The sequence below is a fragment of the Ceratotherium simum genome, chromosome 1 (assembly GCF_057802395.1).
Source record: "Ceratotherium simum simum isolate JZ-2026a chromosome 1, ASM5780239v1, whole genome shotgun sequence".
Taxonomy (NCBI): Eukaryota; Metazoa; Chordata; class Mammalia; order Perissodactyla; family Rhinocerotidae; genus Ceratotherium; species Ceratotherium simum.
Window position 1 is genome coordinate 28,248,446 of NC_141900.1, and position 19,566 is coordinate 28,268,011.

The following is a 19,566-nucleotide window of genomic DNA, read 5'->3' on the forward strand; positions in this document are numbered from 1 at the left end:
ACACTATAATTTCAAAACAAAAATAAAAATTTTATGAAAAACTGTCTAAAGGTGATTACTTAAAATCTATGATATACTTTAGATTTAAAGTATGCTCTCCTAGAGCCTATCTTTGTATATAGATTTCCTTAGAGCTGACTGAGGTGTTCACAAAACAAAGTGCTTAAATGAATAAATATGAAGATTGTTCCAACTGAACAAATGAAGATCTTCAATTGTTCCAAGATGAAGTGGAACATTGCAATAATCAACAACTTCAAGAAAATTGTACTTATCTACAAAGATAAGTGCCCTGGTGAAGAACTAAAAGAAGGAAAAATCCAAGCAGGAAACTATATATTATGTCTAAAAACAAATTAAACTAACTCTGTTTTGTTTGTTTTTTATTTTCTCATGAACTGGCTGTTTATATTGACTGACAACAGAAGGAAGTGAAGGCAATACTCTGGATCACTCAAAACAAACAAAATACACTTCATATATATACCTCGAGTAGAACACAAAGTTGATTCCATGTTTCTATGTACAAAATCTTGTACTTTAAATTGAGGTCTTCTTATCTGCTTAGAACAAATAAATTCCTGTCTAAGTTAATAACATTCTCTCCACTTTTTGCCTATATATTCCTTTTAATTTAAAATTATTTCTAAAGGTTTAAAATCTATTACAGTTTTCTTTTCCGTATTATTGGCAATCTCTCATAGAACTATTCATGTCCAACATCACATAGATATGTAAATTATGAATTTGCTTATTGTCAAAAAGTCAGAAGTAACTCAGTCAAACAAATTTGTCCAAAATATTGCTATTAAAAGGGCAACTGACGACTATACATGACTCACATTACATTACATATTCCATCTTGTTCCCATCCTCAACACCCACCCCTCTGCTCAATAACTAATCTGAGATTAACTGTTTGTTGATAAGGGTCATTTCACTAAAATATAAACATATTGACTCATAAGTTAAAATAAAATATAAAGTAGCCTATCATTGGCTCTTTCTTGGAAAACAAGCATGTTTTGTGTGGGACTGATATGAAAGAAGAAAGCGGTATTAGGATGAATAACTTTTATTCATTGACAGTTGTTAACATTTATACTAAAATAATTTATTTATAAACTTTAAGATTAAAAGAGAGGTGAAATTAAACAGCTAAAACTTTGAAAAAACTGCACATGAATTGCTTCTCTATATACTTGAATTCTAGAATCATATGAAAATCAATGGCCATTACTTTTATATATGATTATACTGTTTATTCATTCACTCAACAGACATTCTTGAATCAACTCTATGGGCAAGGCTTTCTGCTAAGTGCAGGGACACCAAGATGAATAAACCATAGCTCTGGTCTGAGAGCTGTTCAGCCTTATGGAGGAGACAGGCATAGAAGTAGGTAAATTTAAATCAAAAAACATCAATAACAAAATAAGCAAATTAAGGCATAAATAGGAATAGTGTGAGTGGTAGAAGCATGTAGGAGGAGAAGGAGGCAAAATAGGGAAGCGGGTGATTTAAGTGCAGGCCTATGTAGTTGGATGCATCAATGGGATCTCCAAGTAAAATATTGTGCTGGGCTTACGCCTTTTTGCCCTCAGATGCATTCTTGGTCTTTCTCCTGCCCTCTTCTCAGAGAAGCTGAGAAGCTGTTCCCCAGGCTCCTCTGTCAGTTGGCTTCCAGCTAGATTTGATCAGGCACTAGCAGAGATTGGAAAATTGGAGGAAGAGAGAAACTGGGATATTTCTCCCTATCTTCGTCTGTCTTAAGATACATTTCTGGCATTTGCTGTGTTTCTTCCTTGTCTCCTGCTCCTAGCAAGACAGGCTCATCCTGGTTTCAACTCTCAATGGCTTCCAGCTTACAGGAACAGTAGCTTCCTTTTGCTACCTCACTATCTCTTGCTCGGTTTCTCAGCCTCTTTCATGAGTATATAATAATTGCATGCCATAAATTTCCTCTATTTTAAGTATTCAGAGTGGTTTCTATTTTCTTAGTAGGACACAATGCCTGGCGGACATGAACTACCCGAGTCTGAATTCCAGGGAGTTTGCATGGTAGATTTGGGACTAATCAACATATAAACAAGAGTAGAATTTATGCAGAGAGAGGGTGGGTAAACAGATCCGTGGATTGTTAACCCTGGGGAACATGGCAAAGGTAGAGAAACCACAGTTTTCGAATGAGTCTAAAGAAAAATTTTTAGTAGGACCAGAAAAATGCGATATCCATTTAAGTCCATGAGGAAACATAGGCATCACTTAGATCCAGCATTTGTCAGGTGAGGTTTCTGAAGACAGAGATCAGGACACCAGTTAGGTAACAGGACAAGATTTGAAACCCAAATCTGGGTTTCCTATTTCCCCATCTAATGTCCTTGTGATACCATGCCATTAATCATTCTTTTTAATAGCATGTGATTTGGCATCATTTTCCCGAGTTCAAGTCACTTGCTCTTATCTTGTGTGATGTTTGCATTTCACTTTCTTTTTATATAAAACCAGTATATGGTATTATTTACCATATTTCTTTACAGGTAATTTTAAGAATTAAGTGACCCATGGCTAACTTCATACTCAACAGTGAAAGGTTGAAAACTTTTCCTCTAAGATCAGGAATCAGACAGCATTTTCACACTCACCACTCTTATTCAACATAGTCCTAGAAGTCCTAGCTAGAACAATCAGTCAAGAAAAAGAAATAAAAGTTATCAGAATTGGAAAAGAAGACGTAAAATTGTCTATATTTGCAGATGACATAATTTTATATATATAGATAATCCTAAAGACTCGACCAAAAAAACCAATTAGATATAATCAATGAATTTAGTAAAGTTGCAGCACACAAAATTAACAAACAAAAATCAGCAGAGTTCCTATACACTAACAAAAAATTTTCTGAAAAAGAAATAAAGAAATTGATTCCATTTATGATAGCATCAAAAACAATAAAATACTTAGAAATAAGTTTAAATAAGGAGGTGAAAGATCTCTATTCTGAAAACTACAAGACATCAATGAAAGAAATCTAAGAAGATACAAATAAATGGAAAGGTATCCCATATTCATGGATTGGAAGAATTAATATTGTTAAAATGTCAATACTACTAAAATCCATCTACAGATTCAAGGCGATCCTTATCAAGATTCCAATGGCATTTTTTACAGAAGTGGAAAAAACTCTCCTAAAAATTTATATGGAATCACAAAAGACTCTGACTAGCCAAAGAAATCTTGAGAAAGAAGAACAAAGAAGGAAGCAGCACACATCCTGATTTCAAACTATACCGTATAAAGCTATAGTACTCAAAACAGCATAGTACTAGCATTAAAAACAGACAAATAGACCAATGGAACAGAATTGAGAGCCCAGCAATAAACCCAAGCCTATATAGTCAACTAACATTTTACAGGGGAGCCAAGAATACCCAATGGAGAAAAGACAGTCTCTTCAGTAAGTGGTGCTGGGACAATTGGATGTTCATATTTGAAAGAATGAAACTGGACACCTATCTTACACCACTCACAAAAATTAACTCAAAATGGATTAAAGACTTAAATGTAAAGCTTGAAACTATGAAACTCCTAGAAGAAACATAGGAATAAAGCTCCTTGACATGGGTCTTGGTAACGATTTTGTGGATATGACACCTAAAACACAAGCAACAAAATAAAAAATAAACAAGTGGGACAATATTAAACTACAAAGTTTCTGCCCTGCAAAAGAAACCATCAACAAAGTGAAAAGATGACCTACGGAACAGGAAAAATATTTGCAAACCATATATCTGATAAGAGGTTAATATTCAAAATATATAAAGAACTCATACAACTCAATAGCAAAAAAACAAATAACCCAATTAAAAAATGGGCAAAAGACCTAAATAGACATTTCTCCAAAGAAGATATACGAAAGGCCAACAGGTACATGAAAAGATGCTTACCATGACTAGTCATTAGGAAAACGCAAATTAAAACCACAATGAGATATTACTTGTTAGAATGGCCATCATGAAAAACACAAGAGAAGACAACTGCGGACATGGATGTGGAGAAATGGGAGCTCTTTTGTACTGTTGGTGGGATCATAACTTGGTACAGCCAAATGATATAGAGGATCCTCAAAAAATTAAAAACAGACTATCATATGATCCAGCAATTCCACTTCTGGGAATATATCCAAAGGAAACAAAAATAGTAACTTGAAAAGATATCTGCGCCCCATGTTCATAGCAGCATTATTTACAATAGCCAAGACATGGAATCAACCTAAGTATCCATCAATGAATAAATGGATAAACAAGTTGTGGTATATATATAATGGAATATTATTCAGCCATAAAAGATGAGGGAATCCTACCATTTGCAACAACATGGATGGACCTTGAAGTCATTACGCTAAGTGAAATTTGTCAGACAGAGAAAGACAAATAGTGTATGATCTCACTTATATTTGGAATCTAAAAACAACAACAACAACCAAACTCCTAAAAAAGGAGATCAGACTTGTGGTCAAAAGAGGCAGAAGGTGGGGAGAAGGGGAATTGGAGGAAGGAGGTCAAAAGTTATAAACTTCCAGTCATAAGATAAATAAGTACTAGGGATGTAATGTACAACATGATGACTATCCCTAACACTGCTGTATGATATATAGGAAAGTTGTTAAGAGAGTAGATTTGAAGAGTTCTCACCACAAGGAGAAACTTTTTTTTCACTTTTTTCTTTGTTTTCTTTTTATTATATCTATATGAGAAGACAGATGTTAGCTGAACCTATTGTGGTAATTGTTTCACAATATATATAAACCAACCATCATGCTATATGCCTTAAACTTATACAGTAATGTATGCCAATTAGTTCTCAATAAAACTGGAGAAAAAGAATTAAATGAGGTAATATGTGAAAAGCACTTAGAATAGCGTAAAGTCATTAGGATAGTTCAAATTATTGAGAGGTTAGTACAATTCATGAAGGATAACAGTGTTATCAGATCTTATCACAATATTGTGAAAGATAAGCCACTCATGCACCTTACAGATACCAATTATGTGTTTGCAGAAGTTAAGGATTTTTTTCTTTTTTTTTTGCATTTCTGTAATACATCTACCGTTTGTGTAATAAAGGAAAACTTAACTTCAAATTAGGTTTTCACCTTAGAAGTTAGTTCAGCCACTATTTTTTTTATAAAATTATTTTAACACCATTGATTTCTTCTTAGCTCCATATATTTAAGAATTTCCATTGACTAAAGTGAGGTTTCATGATTTAATTTCTATAAGCCTGGTATTTTAAATGAAAATTTTTTTTTAATTTCAAGAAGAAATTTTTTTTTCCTGAGAAAGTCTTCTGGTTCTCTTTCCTGTCATCCTTCTCATTCTTCTTTCTCTTTAAAATTTTTAGTATCCCAAAGTATTTAAATCTTAAATATGAATGAGGAAATTGGGAAATTGTTAAATGAAAGTCATTTAATTTAATAGTCATTATTTGCAAAGTCATTCTAATTTAATAGACAACACAACAATGACTTACTTCCTCGTGCTTTTGCCATTAATATTTAGAAATTAACATTCATATTAAAAGAAAACAAATCAGAGTGTAGCATATAGATTCAGCCAAAATCCAGTATCATGAATTTTAACTTACCCTCAGGGTCTGCTAGTCCCACTCCTGCTCCTGGCTGTTTTACGGGCTCTTGCCCATTCTGCCCCATCTTCCCTCTGTTTAAAAAGAAAATAAAAGGTAATACATTCAACTATAAGCTCCCAAATGCAAATGAGAGGCCCAGTTCACAAAAGTAGAATGACATTATATTCAGATCTGCAATAAATTACTTGAATGCCAAATATAAGCACAATAAATTGCTATACATCATGATAATTTTAAAATGGGACTTTATTACTCCTGCTTAGTCCAAACGTAATACCTCAAAATTCATTGTCTTATTTGTGGACTCATTTATCAAACCATCAGATCATCATGAAATTTTCAAATTTTGTTTTAGAATTAGGGGGTTGTTTTTTTCCATTTTTAACTCAAGAAGTGAGAAGGGTTTCTGTATCTTCACACTTTGCTGTGATGAGTTGTTATACATCCTTTGGTGAGAAGGGAAATTTTGAATTAACTTATAAAAATAATATTGCAATAACATAGATTTTTATTTCACTTAGTGATTTTCAGATCCTCCCTGTGTTTTCAGCTGTGAGTATCATACTGCCTTTTGAAGTCATACTGCTTGGTCTCTGCTTCTGGCTTTGCTATTTTGTGCTATATCTAACGCAAATCTACTTAATCTGGTAAGGACTACTTCTTCTGTTGTAATATAAGGATAGTAACATTAGCTAGCTTTTGGTTATGAAAAAATCACATGGAAAGTGCATATAAAGTGCTTAACACAGTGCCTAAAACATCATAAGATTCAATAAATATGAAGTATTAATAGATAGGTATGCACATAACGGCATTAGAATCCAGCCAAAGTCTGCCACTCACTATTAGTTTCAGCCCTAAACTTTTTGGAAGGCCAAATAGATGAAGAATTCATGACACTTTGAACACTGTGGGTTCAGAATATTGACAATGTACCATCCAAAGGACTATAGGCCACTTTTTATTTCTTCAGTCAGAGGAAAAGCTACACGGCACACAAAAAACTTTGGAATTGTCTTTATATGTACTTATAGAAGATGTTTTAAAAAGATGGAATAAAAACCCTCAAGTGTTAAAAACAGCACAAAAGAATGTCTTGATACTATACTTGCTAGGTAATAGTTCTAACATACCAGGATTTATGAACAATTATTTCTCACTTTCACAAAAATATTCAGTTTGCTGAACCCACTGAAAATGTAACCATACTTATTTCTTAAGAATCTAATTATATCTTACTTGAAAACTGCTCTAAAGATCCTATCATTCTATTGAAATGGTTCTGCACATAATGAAAGAGGAACAGATGTAAATTCAGAAATTATTTTGTCTTGAAAGCCATTACATTGTTCTATAATGACAATTCTAGGTCAAAGGTTTAAACGCAAATTTTTATTAAGTGATTATGTGAAGAACCAAGTGCATGCAAAAATGTTAGAAATATATATATATACACACACACAAATATGCATATACATATATATATACATGTAATCTGCATCTGAATATATACAAAAAAGTCTTCATTAAGCAATGCACAAAATTTCAGTTTGTAAAATTGCTTCAATGAGATTCAAGACAAGTAGTTGGTAAATTTTAAAAAATTAACTCTGCTGTCTGTTAGGGAGAAAAGCTTAATAACTTAGTAACAATGTCACCTTTAGCAGTACACCATACTACTGGAGCGAGCCAAAACATATCTTGTTATGGAGTCAAACTCAATTGACAATGAGAATCATCTTAATAGTGCTAACCTAGCAAACGAGAGTACTGAAAAATTACTACCCTATACTATGCCAAACTTTAACAAAATAATTATAATTTTTAGTAATTGTAATAAAAATAAATTTTCAATAATTTTTTATTTGATCTTGAGTCCCAGATTTTGTACTTTAATGGTGATACTCAGCTGCAGCCTTTGCTTCTAATGAAAACTGATTTTAACATTATGTACTTAGCCAAAATGTGTATTAGGAGCATTTCTAAGATTATACAGAAAAATTTGCAGCATTGGGAAGCTAAATGAAGTACAAAGGAAATGTAACTGTGGGTCGTGTGAAGGATGCAATTTTTCTGTATTCCTAATAAATAATCTTCAGCACAGAACATTCTGACTATACAGTTTATAACTTATACTTGTTAATCAATCACCAAATAGTTATTGAATACTTATGCTAGCCCAAGCAATAACTGTGTTAGACACAATGCAGCACATAACAGAACTGCCAAATACTGCTTCTTACATATATCCTGTAATGCTTTAGAAAAGAGAATTTTCTTTGTGCTCATATGGCAAAACAATAGCCTCCTAGGCAGTTTTGAAAGGCTTTGATTTACAAGAGAAGCAGGAAAATGGGAGAAAACAAAATTGGAATGTTGTATGTTTGTAAAAAGTACATAATCTACTTCCACTTCAGATATTCGGATATTGAGGAAATAATGTAGTTTACTCTCTGAAAGTTATAACTTCATCATCAGTATTAAATTATATATTTTGAGAGGTGTAGATAAATTGTAAGGATATTAAGTGACGTGTGGTAGAAAACCTTTACAAATTCATACCATATTCACATTTTAGAGAGAGGAATACAATGAATTTGCTGAAATTCCTTTCAAATTGGATCATGAGAGGCTAAGGACTAATGAGATGAGACTCCTTTTCGAAATAATTTACAATTAGAAAAAACTGACTAAATACAAATAACTCTATTGAATCCACAGCCTAAGTCAAAAAAAAAAAAAAAAGAAAAATAGATGGACAAGTGATCTAATAATTAATCAATTAGGAAAAATGAAACATGAAAATAACAAAATAAACACATTTTTCACTGTACAAATCCATTTTATCCATTATTTTGCTTTTGTAAACTGAGCCATTATCTAAATATAAGAACTATTCTGGGGATCCAAAGGAAAGAGTTATAAAAACCTGACATTAAAACAACCAGAAATTGTAGTTCCATTTCCAGAGAAGGCTTCACTCAATACTGGAGAAAATGAAAAAGACCCTTTAACAAGGGCCCAGACCATGGGTCTGCAAACTCTTTCTGTAAAGGGCCAGAGAGTAAATGATTTTGAATAGTCTGCGTTGCAACTCCTCAAATCTGCCCCTATAGCACAGAAGCAGCATTAGGCAACACATAAGCAAACGGGTGTGGCTGTGTTCCAATAGAACTTAATTTATGAACACTGAAATTTCAATTTCATACAATTTTCATGTACCACCAAATGCTATATTTGGTTTTTTTCCCAAATATTTAAAAATGCAAAAGCCATTTTTAGCTCCCAGACCTGACAAAACCAGGCAGCAGGCTGGATTCGCCCTGGCCTAGATCCTGGAACTGTGTGGCCCAGCGGTGTTTTGAAAACCCAGAAAATTAGTTACTGGAGAGAAGGGAAGGTCAGGAAGTTTAGATTTTGATATTGAAACAGACATAACCTATATATTTATCTTGGATGCTGCTAAATTTTGCCACTGATATGACTAAACCCATTCTAACGCATTCTAAACACAATCTGCTTTAGTTTTACATTTGCTTTGCAGTATAACTTTCTGGAGGTTTAACATATTACGAATGAATTCATTCCAAAAGTACCTACTCAGGAACCTATGTACTGCTTAATATTTGTTCTAGAAAATATGGAAACACTTTAAAATCTTCAGTTTTAATTGTACTGAGATTTATAGTTGAAAAGTCTATATGAGTAGCCCAACGTGTTATCTATTTCAAATATGATATATGAGTTCTTTAAATATGTTTAAATCTCTCCTGATTCAAGGCAAATTAATCAGTAATTATCTCAAATCCCAATAATGTTTTCGTTTGGTCATTGTGTGATGAAAGCATCAATGTACTACTGCTACTGAACTTGATTCAGGCATGGCTAAGTTATTATTTTAGCAGTTTTTCTGTTAAATACAGATTGCACTGATTACATAGTCCTAGTAGTGACCAGCATTCATCCTTAGAATTAACTCAATTAATCCAATCTTTCCCAACAGTCTATTTTTTTATGTAGGCATAAACAGTTGAAGTGCTTCAGGGACAATGACTCAGAATTAGATAATTATCTAGTTATTTCCTGTTAAATGTTAAGAAAAGCTTACTCATGATGCTGTTAACTTTGCAGTGAAAAAAAAAAAAAAGAACCACTTACATCCTTGGAATAGGAAATAGATTAGTCTCCCCTGCTGTGCTGCTGCTTCCTTCACTGTCCACGCTATACCCACTGCCAAAGCTGCTGCCAGACGAGCCGGTGGACACGGAGCTTTCTGCAGGCCGCTGATTGGTGGGCTTTGCTGCATGGTGTGGGAAGAGTCAACATCACAGTCAATCAGTGAGACTCCCATTGATCTCCAAGTGCATAACTCTACGTTTTCTCTATTTACATGTATAAAGAAACAGCTCTGGCAAGAACTCAACATTTCTTCACCTGCCTTTCATTTTCTTTTCCTTAACAATAATGTGCAGTGGCAACACTCAAGTACTTGATTGTTTTTATTGGACATAAAGGAAAGAACAATCACTTCCAGGGATAAACCATCGGATTTTTAAACTGAATTAAATAGTATATAACTATTCTATTATGTATTATTATTATTTGTGGTTTATTTGTACAGTATTGCAATAATGATATGGCAAAATTTTGGAAAAAAGGAGGTTAGAAAGACTTGGGTAGATAGAAATAGCAGGATAAGAGAAAATTGACTAATTCTTTCCCATATTAATATGGAAACAATAATTTGTTTTTCTCCTGAGAAGTAAAGATGCAAAATAGAATAGACAATTTCAAGAAGAGATTGAAAATTCTGTGCTTGTTTGCATGTAGCTCTACCAACTACCTCCAGCAGGTTTTTTTAAATTAGAATATATTTGTTTCCCCTCAGGCATTTCCTAGTTTATGCCTGGGACTTGTTTCAAATATCCCATGAGTTTGATTTTTTGAATATAAGAATCCATATTCCCAAAGAAAAGTTATAAATTTGTGCTATAAATTATGCAGTAGGAATATAGTACTCACATTGTTAGCAGAGTTCTAGATTAGAGGCAATTTGGGGGAAACTTTTGATGCAAAAAGAATGAAGAGGAGGCAAGTGTTTTCTCTTATTTTGTGGGGGAAAATTTCTCTAGGCAAATTTTTGAAATTTTTATTTGCCTTCTGCCTCATGGTCAGAGTTTAAGAGCATGAGCTTTGATCATACTGATCTGGGTTTGAATCCCAACTCATGCTGAAGTTACTCGAAGAGGTCTCAGTTTCCTCATTTGGAAATAGTGGTGTTGGCAATGCCTACCTCATAAGATTGCGATTATGTGGAGTGAGATAAAGCAGGAGCCCAGTAACTCACTCTTCTTCATCTTGTGATTTTATTTGCCATACCCCCAACCTCTTCAGGGCTTTCCTGTCAATGGCTGTTCCCTAGTGGCTTTGAGAGTGCCTACAACCTGCCAATGACTTTCCCTCAATTCTCTTCTAAGTCTAGATGTGTTCTAGGCTGCAAAACTACTTAGAGTCTCTCTCCTCCATAAATACATCTCTGTTCAATCAGGAGGTTCTTAAGCAGTTGGATAGATTCACACTACTGGGTAAATAGTTGATAATCATTTAATGATCCTAAAATATTGACATTTTTCTTAAGGAAATGTATAAAAACACAAGGACTCTTAATCTGGTGGAATTTTAACCAATATAACCAAATGAAGTGGAAAATATAGACATTATGAGGGAAACCATTTGAGGGAAGGAAATTCACCATCAGATTAGCCAGGATCAAATCTTGCAAACGTTTTAGCTTTTCCCCACTTCTTCCCTTCTTGCATTTCAGGAAGGTAGATTCTCTAAAGCCACCAGGAATTTTCATAATATCTATTCCAGTGATAGTAGCATCCCTTTCCAGAATAGGGACATAAGGTAGAAATGTTTAATAACTAGTCAATTATATATCAGGTGTCTATATATTGGGAATAGTTATTTAGAAAAAAGCCTGAATCCTGTTAAATAACCAATCACCGATGAATTACTAGTAACCCATAGGACTAGATTTACAGAAACAGAATGATAGTCATAATACCTGTTTAATATTTTCTTCAACTTCTGTTTAAGAAACCCAGATGGTATATTTAGTGTTAAAGAAAAGACTATTTTAAAGGATAAGTTAAAAAATGTAAAGGTATTATGACTATCATATAAAATTATAAACATATATAAAGTAGATTAACCAAATAATCAACCACATAATGAGTCAGAGTAGTCAATAGATTGTAGACAAAGGAAAGCTGTCATACTTTTTGATTGGCATTTTACAATCCAACCAACTAGATTGTTAATATTTTTAAATATGATAGTGAATAGAAAACTTTTTATTTTCATCAACTTTTTATTACATCAAAATTTTCATGTACTATTTTCAAAGACAAACCTTAATTAACAGACATTAACTTTTAAATCAATTTATCTTTACTAAATTAAAACTTTTCGTACAAGAGCAATCTCAGTGTATCAAAATAGCTACATTATAGAAATGATGTCTTATTATTTACATTTCAAAATATTCAATCTTTTCTTTTGTGAACTTTGATTTTACCTCATGCAATTTCTTGTTCTATTCTTCTGGGAAATTTGAGATATGTGTACAGAATGTAAAATAATATAATAAGAAAGGAACAAGGCTAGAAATGAATTTAAGAAAAGACAGTTTTTTCGTCTTGTCTAGGTGAATAGAAATCTCATTTGGAAAGCCTGCACATGTGTTGTCAATATTTTAAATGCAAACAAATAATATTTTATGAGAAATACAAAAAGAATGAAAACCAAATCTAGGGAACATATACATATATTGGAATAAGTCTAAGTCTACCTAACATCTTTGCAAAACGAAATTACATGTAAGGTTGAGTCTAAAGAAATTTTGACTAGTCAGACATTAGATGAATAATTCAAATGAATCTAGATGTTTGGCTTTATCTTAATAAAACATCTGGTGCTCAGCCGAATTTTTTATTCTTAACCTGGTATGTAAGTGTAGGATGGAGATAGATAGCCTGACATTTGTTTAGTTTCTGTAAACGAATTCAATTAAAATGTTGAATAAATCTTCCTTTTTTATAGGGCTGTATCTATACAGCATAAAATGCGATTAAAAATACAGAAATGCAGAGGTTTTGCTAAATTAGTGCCAAAAATTCAAGTATTTTAATAGTTCTTTTTCAGATACTTGAAACAACATGTGTATTTACTAATTTCTTTGAAGTGAAACAGCTTCCAAATAAGAAAACATCAATTCTATTAAATTGAGCTAAATCTGTATTATTGCAAACTTTTTAATGAATGAAGTGCTTTCAGGACTTAATATCGGAGGCTGGACCTTAGGTAATTTCAAGACATCTCATAATTTCAGTCGAATTCTTTAGTTTGCCTTTTAAAGTCTTTTATTGTCTGCTCCTTTCCAAATATATCTCCCTTTATTCTCTTTCTGATGCTTTACATTGAAGCCCACTCAGACCACTCATTCTGGCTCCCTTTGGTTTCGCTTTCTTTCTCCTGAGCTTTGGCTGAACCTGTTCTTTCCAAATTTGTTAAGTCTTCCTCTGCCGCTGTCCCTTTCTTATATCTAAGTTATACTTATTAGTAAAGGCCCAGCTCAGATAGCACCTGCGTCATACTTTCCTCATCTTCCCAAGCGAAGTGAACTCTCCTCTATCTGGGCTCTCACAGCGCATGATCTGTATATCTTTTATGGCAATTATCACTTTCTACCTTTGATTGTAGTTGTTACATGCATGTCGTTGTTGGAAGCAGAGCTTGTGTTTCCTCCATCATAGCCTTCTTAAAAGCTGAAAGCTATATTTAACAAATTAATAGTAATAATAATAATAATGATACTATATTAATCATTTTTTCCCTTAACGAAACAACTAAAACAGCTGAGTGATTAGCAGATATTTCACTTTTTATCCAACTGTGTGTTTTATACAAATCATAAAACTCTCATCAAAAACACCACTTGATATAAGAGGTTTTTTTCCCATGTTCTTTGTCAAAGAAACTTTGGGTATTCCAATTTTTTTGGTAGCTTTTCAAATCAGACTCAACTTTAATCTTTCATACTGTATAGAAAAATGTGATCCCTTAATTAGATGTTTTATTATTCCAATCCCCCCAAAACTGGTTTGATTGAAAGAAATATTTAATGATAATACACTAAACATGGGAGAGCATACCTTTGTGAATTTCAAAAAAAAAATGTTTATAACAGACCATGAACATGATACATATATTTTTAAATTAGAGCGACAAAATAATATGTATAGTAACATTCCATGGGAGCCACCAGAGGCCGCTATTACAGACACAAGTACTTGTGCTGATTCCACCTCTTGGTATAGACAGCGGGCGAACTATGGTTTATATTTAAGTGTAATTTCTTTCTGTATTTCTATGTTCTTGAAGGAAACAATGCTTTAAAACATTAAAACTAAAGATGACTTTCCATAATTTTATGATTTCAAAATTAACAATTTAAAAATATTCTACCTCTGCTTTCTTCTTTCAACTCGTTTAATCAGAGTTTCAGAAATCATGGGCCTATTTATGCATGAATGGATTATGCACTTGTGTATTACATACAAAAATGTTTATTTTACAGAAGAATTGAGGTTTATTTAATAATAAAACACATTTTTAGAGCCATTTTTTGATGAGTCACGTTTTTGTTGTCTACTTTCTTTTTGCATTCCTATTTGTACTATGAAGTACCAACTAGAGGAATGTATCATATAAATATGTGACGGAATAAGACCACTGCTATAGAGAGGGTCTCTGTACCCCAGAGGAATAAATCCTAGAATGTTGAATCATTTTTGTGACTCAGTTATTGAGGGCGCATTTCAGGTAAACAAATTCTATCTTCTGTGAGGCAATTCAATCTGTTTTAAATTATTCTCTGACCTTTTCATTTTCTTCGGCTGCTGGATGGTTAGACATCATTTTGTTTTATTATTCCACTGTGGCTAACCTTAATTAAACCTGGTAGTGTCTCTTTGACTGCACATCTGTCTTCAATTAGTTTGCTCTGTTGGTTTTTTCCCTTCTACTATGCTTAAAAATGCAGAACCATCACTGTACCTACCATGCGATGGCAGCACTGTGCTCAAAGTCTTGGATCAGAATTGTAGACTTGACTTTATAATTGTGGAATCGTGGAAATTAAAAGCTGGTAAGGACTCTAAAGATAACCTGTTCCAGAAACATCATTTTGCCTATAGAAAAACTAAGCTCTGGTAAGATTAAGTGACTTATTCCAGGTCACACACTAATTAATGAGAGAAAGAGAATCAAAACCAAAAAGTGCTAATCCATTTTTGTATCACATCCAATTGTCTCAAAATAAGATTGTGATGTCTCTGCCTACTTTAGACTTCAGTGCTTGGAATATATACAGCCTTGCTGCTTGTGATGTTCTATCATTGGTTTTATAAATGATCGCTCAAAGCTATTTCCAAATATTTCAGGAATAATTGATTATGTAGGTAGCCTGTAATTTCCCAAATTACTTGGTTTGATACAGTATTAATATTATCTTCATAGATACAATCTATAGGATTTTAAGATCAACTGAAATTAAGAGACATCAATAATTCTTTTGTTTATTCCAATAGTTTAATTATGGAACTGAAATAAGTACCTGGCTATTTTAGAAATTACGTATTTATAGCATGTAATTTTTTTTCTTTAGCTAGCTTTAACTTTACTTAGCTGGTAGTTAGTGATCTTTTTCACTTTCTCTTTTCTGCTTATCTTTCACACTTTCTATTTATCTATCTATCTGTTATTATTGCTATTGCTTTTGTTATTGTTATTTTTGCTAAAGAGATTTTTTCAGTTTTATCTCATTTGTTGATCTGATTTGAATGTGGACCTGAAAACATCAGGTTTTAAGTTCCATTGTTACCAGCATTATTTGGTAGCTTTTCCCTTGAATCATGTCCAATCACATTTTTATATATTTCCTATTTCAGTCCAGGGGTATTAATTTAAGAAGAGATGTTGCATCTTACAAGAACTCTAGAAATTTAATATTTTTTTCTGAATTTAATTTAGTATATTTATTAATTATCCAATTTGGAAAAATTTAAAAGAAATGACACTAGAAAAAGGGCATAGATAGCTTCAATACATTTACTCATAGGAGTGTTCACATATCCTCAAATTACAAGTTTTCACAAATAAAAGTGTTGAAATAGAAAATTCTGATTTCTATATCAGTCATTTGTAAACCCTTGGGTGGAGCAGTGAAAGGAAGGATGTTATTGAAATATTTTTTAAATGAATTGAAATATTTTTTAAATGACGAATTATTGGTGATTATATTTCCTCCCTCCCAGGGTCACTGAGGATGAAATAAACACTAACTGGGCTTGGCTAATTAGGGGGAAAAATATATTTATATATACATATATCACAAAGTTATAACATACCATGAGAAATAGAATATTGTAGTATCCTTTTTCCTATAAAAATCAAAATATGTCCCTTAAGATATTCCATATTCACATGATGGCTTCTTTCAGAGAGGGAGATGCAGATGTGATGCTTCTATTTGCTATGTCCCAGGAAAGGTGGCAAGGCTCTTAATCATGGTCACACTCTTCCCTCTCCATCCACATTGGCCTTATGACTGAATTTTTCAAGAAATTTTAATAAGCAATTCAATCTTTTTTTATCTAATGCTATCAATAATTTGCAGGTGTTTCCCATACTTATTAATCATTCACTCTCTAGCTTTATAGATAATAGGAACAATGATCACTTCAAGGAATAGCAGTAATAGTATATAACTTCAAATTTACAGGTATTTGGAAATAAGAGTAAAGTTAGCTTAACAACATGGTAGAGAGACTTGTTACATAAATATAATACGTGATGGCTCAGTATACTATAGTCCTCGCATTTATGCTATAATGTTGCCTTTTAAACATGTCTTCCTTTTTTTTTTTTTTTTTTTTGCTGAGGAAGATTAGCCCTGAGCTAACATCTGTACCAATCTTCCTCTAGTTTATTTGTGGGTCGCCACCACAGCATGGCTTACAAGTGGTGTAGGTCTGTGCCCAGGATCCCAACCCACGAACCCAGGCTACTGAAGTGGACCACCCTGGACTCAACCACTATGCCATGGGCTGGCCCCTGTTGTCCTTTTTAAAGGTATTTTTGGTTCAGAACTGGTTTTGGAAGAAGCCACTTAAATTCAGTTTAAGTGGGGACCAAAATTTCATATAAATAATGGAAAAAAGTTTGATTAAGACATTATCATAAATTAAAGTTAATAAAGTAAATTCATTTTATCTTTAATAAATTTAGGTTATAATTCCAGCTATGTCCAAATAAATAGAATGAACAAAGAATTTACCCAATACGAAGTTTTGGTTTTGTGCTAAAAAATGCTAACACAATTGTTATAATACAATAAAGATCTTTGTCTTTAAAAGATCAACAGTAAGGAGAATTATGTTTGAAAGAAAAAACATTCAAGATTTACATCAATTTTTCAAGGGTAACTCAAGTTTTCAATATTCATTTCATTCTCCTTTGAAACAGAAGTATTCTCTCTCTTGCAGTTTGCTCGCAAAACATGCAGCATTGTTTAAGTGGAAAATAATTATAAAAATAGTCAGTTTTAGAAAATGTTCTTACATAATCCTGAAACTGATAACCTAAATAATAAATACTTAGATAACAAAGATGTTATCCTTAAATGGAATCCAAATAGTTTGATTTATATAAAAATCCTACCCAAAGAAAATACATTTCCAGCGTAAATACAAATTAATAAGAGCATATTGATCTATATGGCTAATGCTACAACAAACACTGAGCATTATTTTCACATCATTTAAATGTAGTCAATGGCCACCAAGTAAAGAGGAGCTTGAACAATTATTTAATAAACACACATTCAGTCCCATAGGACCTAACCTCTCTAGTTAATTTCATTAATATTTCTACCTTCTCCAAATAGATCATTTTCAAATACTTTCTCTCTTCCTGTAATTGGTTATAGCCGAGTGGACTGTAAAGATTATGAGAGAGAATCAGAGCCAGAACAAATAAAAATATAATTAATTCTATTTCCAGATATTTCTAAACAGGATGTTTGGTTGCATGTAAACTTAAGTCAATGAACAATTGCGTTTTTTCTTTTTCAATTTCAGTTACAGGTAGACAGAACTCACGATTTTCTCATTCTTCATAATTCTTCCCATATATCTTTAATTGATTATTCAATAAATATCACTAGGATGGGAGATTCACAGGGACAGTGATTTCTGTCTATTTTGTTCACTGCAGTATCACTAACACTTTGAACAGGTTCTGGAACATAATATTCATTCAAAAAATAAACAAATATGTGTATGAATGTGAATAAATGATGAGAAACTTATATAGGTAACGCAGATAATTTTTTTATCAATGATAAATACAAATTTTCAAAATTCTCCCTTTAGTTTTAATTATTTAAAATGCACTAAATTATATACTTGAAAATTAAGGATCAAAGATTAGGTAAGAGGTAAGAAACTTAATTTTTCCTCAAATTTGAATCAAAGTGATGATCTTCAGTTTTTCTACTGTTATTTATGCCAACACAATTAATTTTGCCGTTTAAAGGACCAGTAATATATAAATACAATAGAAGATAAAAGGAATGAATAATTGATAAACAATTGTTTTTCCAATAAATATTATCTTCAAGATAAGGACACAATTGGTTCTACGTTGATAATATGCCCTCTCACTCCACCTTAGGTTGGGAACATCTTCTTTAAAGCTAATAGGCAAATTATCAGTCAAATTTTGAAAGAAGTAATGAATATGGACATATAATTTAATCTAAATCATGCCCAATAAAATATTTTAATTGAAATATTGTCATTGAAATATTGAATTAAAATATTTTAATTCAAATATAAATTGAAAAATTGTCATTTGTCAATCTTAATAATTACAAATTAACATTAAATGAGAAAGGAAAGAAGAGGTTCCAAAATGCATATGAGATAGAAGGCATAGAAAATTTAGAGACAAATACGATAATTATATTTTAGAAGAAACCTCTAATTATTCAACATCTTTGACTATTGGAAAAATTATGATTGTGCATAGGTATAGATCAGTGGCTTTTAAACATTTTGGTCTCAAGACCCCTTTTAAATTCTTAAAAAATGTTGAATTCCCCAAAGAACTTTTTTTTATGTGAGTTATATCTATCAATATTTATAATATTCAAAATTTTTAAAAATTTAAAATAAATAATCAACAAGCACATATTCCATTAGCCATCAAAGCAATGATGTCATGACACCTCACGTAAACACAGGAAAACTCCACTGTATACTTGAGAAAGAGAATAACAAAAAAGCAAATAACATCTTAATATTTTTAAGAATTTTTTGACCTTGTAGACCCCTGAAAGAGTCTCTGGGACTCGCAGGGGTCAATAGACCCACTTTGTTAATTACTGGTCTGGATCTACAGTAATAGAAATGAAGTATTAACTGTGAAAATGAGAAGAAACCAATCAGTACCAGCTTTTTTTGACAATCAAACGAGTATATGCATAAGGATCATTCTATGGTGCCTTTTATTTTTTATACTAAGAAAAAATCGAGTTGTTAGCCTTATTTGAAAAGATGTATTATTATTGATATTATTAACCTTTTCAACCTCTTTAAGCTTCTTCAGAACTTGCTCCACCCAGAGCTTCACAACTCTATAAGGCCTGAATTAAAAATTATATGTATCATAAAAATTTGCTTGTCTGTTCCATTGTTTTTTAAAGCTTCAGTTTATGGTTGTGTATCCTAGTTGTTAGGCTTTTGTAGTTCTCTACGTGAGCCGCTGCCACACCTGACAACTGACAGG

The 19,566-nt window shown here is 32.3% G+C and overlaps 1 protein-coding gene across 1 annotated transcript in view; it reads right to left on the bottom strand.

Moving 5' to 3' along the window:
- The window catches only part of PCLO (piccolo presynaptic cytomatrix protein), a 397,103-nt gene that overhangs the window by 40,202 nt on the left and 337,335 nt on the right, over positions 1 to 19,566 (bottom strand). Inside the window, 2 exon segments of the mRNA XM_087445431.1 lie at positions 5,647 to 5,720; positions 9,808 to 9,949. Of these exon segments, the coding sequence (XP_087301557.1) occupies positions 5,647 to 5,720; positions 9,808 to 9,949 (216 nt within the window).